The sequence below is a fragment of the Eurypyga helias genome, unplaced genomic scaffold (genome assembly GCF_000690775.1).
Source record: "Eurypyga helias isolate BGI_N326 unplaced genomic scaffold, ASM69077v1 scaffold15572, whole genome shotgun sequence".
Classification (NCBI taxonomy): Eukaryota; Metazoa; Chordata; class Aves; order Eurypygiformes; family Eurypygidae; genus Eurypyga; species Eurypyga helias.
Genome location: NW_010236718.1, coordinates 1,331 through 6,776, shown reverse-complemented (window position 1 = coordinate 6,776; position 5,446 = coordinate 1,331). Strand labels below are relative to the sequence as shown.

Here is a 5,446-nt window from a genome sequence, read left to right as displayed (position 1 = left end):
CTGAACCTGAAAGGTGGAGGAAGCCTTTTTTTTTCTATAGGAGAAACTACTGAATGGCATAAAAAAGCTTGTGTGGTATTAGATACATCTCAGTAGCCTGTGTTGTGAGCTGATGCTGCACTGCCTGCAGTGAGGCTAAGGGAGAGATGGCCTATGCTGGTATACCCACAGAACAGCTCGGAAATAGAGTCCAGAGTGGACTTGATACTGTACAGGACAAGTGCTGGGCTCATCTACCTGTGGGTATTATGTTGCTGTTGCTGGTCTGACATGGCCCTACCTATGCAGTTGTCAAACACCTGGTTAGTGCTCAAGTGCAGCCTGGAACTGAAGGAGTGTTTTTAGGAGTGCTGGGTCCTGCTGATCACTGTTTCCTTGCTGAGAGTCAGGTTTCTCAGACTCCAGGCTCGCTGTGTTCTGCCTTGAGGAATGCCATGCTAACAGGGTTGTTCTTCCTTTCTAGTGTAAAAGATGACTTCTAGGAAGAAAGTGTTACTGAAAGTCATCATCCTTGGAGACTCTGGGTAAGTGGAAGAGCCTTTAAGCTGCCAATCTGAACCTGGCTGGGGCTGTCCTCTTGACTAGTGGGATCTCGGATGCACTGTAAGAAGTCAGCGGTGCTGGGAGGAGGGAGTTTACAGCCCCAGGTAGCTGTGTTGGCTTACAGCTTTAGGAACACTTCACCATCCTCTGTCCTGAATGTGTCCCTACAGTTTCTAGAAATCCTGCCACAATATTAAATAGGGGAAACGTGGTGGGCAAACCACTCCAGTAGCAGAACTGACCACCCTTCTGTAAGGAGCTTGTGTGGTGTTGAAGTGGGTGTTTTGCCTCAATAAAAATAAAAGTAATAAAAACCCAAAACTGCTAGTATGCAATCTGAGGTGACTTCTTAAAACTCTGCCTCTGTCAGAGACAGTTTATACTGAGCCATCTGCTTTGCTTCTGTCTGAGCTGACTAGAGCCTGCCCCTTGGAGTGGAAGGCTTTGCTCTGCTGTTGAGCAAGGAGTCTGCTCGGCTGTTAAGGTTACTTGCCGTGCAGGCTGTAACCGGACTCCGGTGACATAAGGCTTATTTATACCTCTCTGCCCAGCAAGCTGTTGATCAGGGAGTGTTTCTCAGCCACAGAGAGGGCATGTTGAGCCTCTAAGCTGGTTCTCTGGGGAGGATCTTCACCACTGGGTGCTTAGCAGATGTGTATGTGAGCTGTTGCCAGCTGAGACTGGCTGTTCCTCCGCCTCCTCCTTCTGCAGAGGCTGAAGATAACTGTTTCTGTTTCTCTGGGGCATTTCACCTTCCAAAATTGCCCTCATGATCATAGTGTGATGTGTACTCCTTACCAAGGATCAGATTACTGATGGGGAAACAGGGTTTCTCAAGGCTGTAATCCTTCATGCCCTTAGGTAGCTAATGCTCTTACTCAGCATGTCACCTCAGCACCTATTGCTGCAAAAGCCCCTTCTTGCAGAGATGGATGCATTTTCATTGGCTGATGGGCCAGGAGGCTATCATGGAAGGCAAAAGACCCTGGGATGTTCTGTTCAGGGTGGTTAACTAAAACACTGTTGTAGAAACAGCCTACCTAGTCTTTTCTGTCTTTCTGTACAGGGTGGGAAAGACATCGCTTATGAACCAGTATGTGAACAAGAAATTCAGTAACCAGTACAAGGCTACGATAGGTGCAGACTTCCTGACAAAAGAGGTCATGGTGGATGACAGGCTAGTGACAATGCAGGTAAGAAGTGACTGCTGCCCACTGCGAGGGGTGCCTGGCTGCCTGCAGCACGCCTGTGTGGAAGTGTCCCCTCTGGTGTAGGTCAGAGCGGTGCAGGGGTTAGTGTACTGGGTGTGATCTTGTTTGCACTGAACTGCCCTTGGCTGTAGGTGCTGCTGGCCTTCTCTACAAATCTGTGTATGGGCTGAGCAAGGGAAGACAAAGATCAGTTTGGGCTTAGCCAAAAGCAGCTTTGCCAGGCCCAGTTTAAAAAAAAAAACCCCAGTATTTGGTACTGTCAACAAACTAGATCTTTTTAAAAAAAAAAAAAATCCACTTCCCTAGTGTTCAGGAACTGGAAGGGGCTGGGAAAGGACTCCTTAATCAGGTCAACTACTTGTGCTGCCCCGAGTCCTGTGGGTATAGTGTTAACCTGCCAGTTTGCTTATGTCTCTAGTATCTGAAGCTTTCACCTCTCCGTGGTGAGACTGACTGAAGGCAGCAAAAGCCCTGTTGGCAGCCTTCAAGGGAGTGTTTGGACTGTGCTGGTACCCAAGTGCACCGAAGCACTGCAGGCAGGTTGCCTGCTGACCCTGAATATTCTGAAGTCCTGGGCAAGCAGGACTTCAGCCTCAGCAAGGGAGATACTTAACACATGAAGGGTTAACTACCCTAGAAGGGTGTTTCTAGCTTTGGATACTTAGTGCCTACAAAAATTCCCAAGCCTTCAGGTGCTTTTCTCTGGCTCGCTGGGGGCTGTGGGTGCCTGGTGGGGAGTTTTGAAATGAATGCCCTAATTGTGGACTGTCAGAGTCGAGCTGGCTTATGTGCCCTGTCTTTTGCTCCAGATATGGGATACAGCAGGACAAGAACGATTTCAGTCTCTGGGAGTTGCCTTCTACAGGGGAGCGGACTGCTGTGTGCTGGTGTTTGATGTCACAGCCCCCAACACATTCAAAACCCTAGACAGCTGGAGGGACGAATTCCTCATTCAGGCCAGTCCAAGGGATCCTGAGAACTTTCCTTTTGTTGTGCTGGGAAACAAGATTGACCTAGAAAACAGACAAGTGAGTATTAGGACTTGTTAGCCTCCTCTTGGGAAATTGCTGGAGTGGGAGATCCTGTAGGAACACGGGAGGGTTATCTGAGAAACAGGAGTAGGAGGTGCCCGAGTGTGGCTCAGCTGTTGTGTGCTGCTGGGGAAGAGTTTCTGCTGCCTGGAGAGATCCAGCCCCTGTGCACAGCATGCTCCTGCCCACTGGTGGAAGGATTGCAGCAGCTTCCCGGGCAGATGTAAGGAGCGGACCTGATTCTCCTCCAGAACTGCACTTGGGAGCAAGTCCCTGCTCTGCAGATGCCGGAGCAGTCTGGGCCCTGTGGTCTCATCTTCCCTGCCCCGGGGCTGAGTGTATCCTGTGGTGGGCAGCACTCTCCTGTGCTCTGTATCAAGGCTGTAGTTTTGATGGGGTTAGCACTGCTGGCTCAGCTCAGGTTGGATATGAGGGATCTTGGGCTTTGCTGTGGAAATAAAACCCCCTTCCTGCCTAGCTGAAGGTGGTGATGCTGTTCTCTGTCCACCCAGGTCACCACAAAACGGGCGCAAGCCTGGTGCTACAGTAAAAACAACATCCCTTACTTTGAAACCAGTGCCAAGGAGGCCATTAATGTGGAACAAGCTTTCCAGACGATTGCACGAAATGCACTTAAACAGGTAGGGAGGGGCCGGTGGGTGCTGGTCCTGCCTACGGAGCTCAGCTCTGGGGGGCAGCCTCCGCCTTTCCAGCGGTTTTCCCCAGCCCGGAATGGCTCCTTGCATGCTAGGAGCTGCCTGTAGAGCTGTGGCACTAACTCCCCCCCTTCTCTCCCAGGAAACCGAAGTGGAGCTTTACAATGAATTCCCTGAACCCATCAAACTAGACAAGAATGACCGAGTGAAGGCTTCTGCGGAGAGCTGCAGCTGCTGAGGGGAGAGGGGGGGGTTTGAGCACAGTCCTTCACAAATGATTATCACACTTAGGCCTTCAAACACACAGCCCCTCTTCTGTGTTTAAAATGAAATTTAAACAAAACTTCCATCTCCAGCTGCCAAAATCCACCCATCTCCCATGAGCGCCTGAGTCCCGCACTTCAGAGCTCACGTCCCTGCACCATCCGCATCCCACTTCATGGTAACAGACCTTTCTCTTAGTTTAAAATGGAAACTCTTAGGTATGTTTTGGAACTGAATCTAATTCCAGGTGTCCAACGGAGAGAAACTGTTTACAGGTGATCTGTGTAACAAGTTACATACATTTTTAACTGTCTTGTGTTTTTCCCCTGTGAAGGCTGCAACTGGAAAGGCTGATTACCCATAGTTCATTGCAAGCTCAGCACTCAGTCCAACTAGGTTGAGTTTTGTATGTATCTCTGTTAATGCTTGTTACTTTTAACTAATCAGATCTTTTTACAGTATCCATGTATTATGTAATGCTTCTTTAGGAAAAATCTTATAGTACATGTTAATATATGCAACCAATTAAAAATGTATAAATTAGTGTAAAATTCCTGAATTACATGTTCAAGTACTGAAACACAGATTATGTAGAAAGTGAGGAGGACACTTGTGAACTGCAGCGTGCTAGCAACACAGAGTCCAGATAGAGGCAGTATTCTGTACAGTAGAGATGAACTATGTAAGCCTTCTTGTTTTGAGGCCAAAGGCTTCATCTTCTGGAAAAATCTGTCTGGCTTCCTTGTATCTAAATTCTCAAATTCGCATAACAGCGTTGATATGCACACTGGATTATTGGATTTAAAAATTAAATACAGCTATGAAATGACCTCATTTGTTCACCTCCCCTCCTGCTTAACTCCTAACATCCTGGAGCGAGTGTGAGAAGGAGCCGAAGCTGAGGGGTCCCGGTGGCTCTGTGCTGGGGAAGGAGCTCCTCTCCCACCCGGGTTGCGGTAGCTGTTTCTCGATGAATGACCTGGACTATGGATCTTCCCTTTCTTCTTACTGACTGCTAATCTGGATTTTTGGTATGGAAAAACTTGGCAATCTAGTCCCTCTCCTCTACTTCCTTTCTTCCTGGTATTTGTTCTTGCGTTTGTAGCTTGCTTAAATGGAGCCCTTCTACCTGTTTTCCAGAGGTCTACATTCTAGTACGTAGGCTGAGCTCTTATGTAAAGAGACAAACATGATGCCAATAAACTTAACAAGAACAAACCTTCTTGTTTACTCCTGTTTCTGACTCTCTTTTTTTTCTCTTTCCTTCACTAACATGCTCTCTCCTCTGTCTGGTCACTGCTTTAACTGAAGGATGTTTGTGCCTCCCCCTTGCTGCGGCCTGTGCCTCCCAGGTTGGTGTTCAGGTGTGGGGTGAGCAGGCCCAGCTTGCTTGCCCGACCCCAGACCAGTGGGGCAGCTGCCTCTCGGCTTCCCTTGAAGCCCCTTGCAGCGGCAGGAGCGGTGCTGGGTCTGAGCAGGGTCCTTCAGCCCCGTGCTGGCTGCTGAATGCAGAGGGCAGTGCTCCTAAAGCTCCTGCTGCCTCCCTGGGTGAGAAGAGCAGGCTGAGCCCTTCCCAGCTCAGCAGGCTGGTGCTTCAGCTGGAGCAGCAAGGCTGGCTGCGGGTGCCTCAGTGAGGAAAGGGAGGGCCTTTCCTTGCTCCAGCCTGGTTGTGGTTAAGCCTTTAACATGGAGATGCTGGGCCTGACCCTCCCTTTGCACCCAGCAAGGCTGAGCTCGCTAC

At 49.3% G+C, this 5,446-nt stretch overlaps 1 protein-coding gene across 2 annotated transcripts; it reads left to right on the top strand.

The window, feature by feature from the left end:
* Positions 1 to 461: 461 nt before the first annotated feature.
* Positions 462 to 4,924, top strand: RAB7A (RAB7A, member RAS oncogene family). 2 transcript variants are annotated; one of them, XM_010147198.1, is made up of 5 exons: positions 462 to 524; positions 1,610 to 1,736; positions 2,564 to 2,782; positions 3,298 to 3,426; positions 3,584 to 4,924. In XM_010147198.1, the coding sequence occupies exons 1-5, from the start codon at positions 472 to 474 to the stop codon at positions 3,677 to 3,679; spliced, it is 624 nt and encodes a 207-aa protein (XP_010145500.1). In that variant the 5' UTR covers positions 462 to 471; the 3' UTR covers positions 3,680 to 4,924. The 2 variants fall into 2 exon arrangements, with proteins under 2 accessions (XP_010145500.1, XP_010145499.1); XM_010147197.1 differs by having other exon boundaries at positions 3,298 to 3,832.
* Positions 4,925 to 5,446: the final 522 nt, after the last annotated feature.

What these genes read in the sequence shown, in the direction of transcription:
- RAB7A (XM_010147197.1), top strand. Translation starts at nt 472, where the DNA reads ATGACTTCTAGGAAGAAAGTGTTACTGAAAGTCATCATCCTTGGAGAC. An exon ending in ACAGGCTAGTGACAATGCAG is followed by an intron (nt 1,737 to 2,563) that starts GTAAGAAGTGAC and finishes CTTTTGCTCCAG; the next exon opens with ATATGGGATACAGCAGGACA. An exon ending in TTGACCTAGAAAACAGACAA is followed by an intron (nt 2,783 to 3,297) that starts GTGAGTATTAGG and finishes CTGTCCACCCAG; the next exon opens with GTCACCACAAAACGGGCGCA.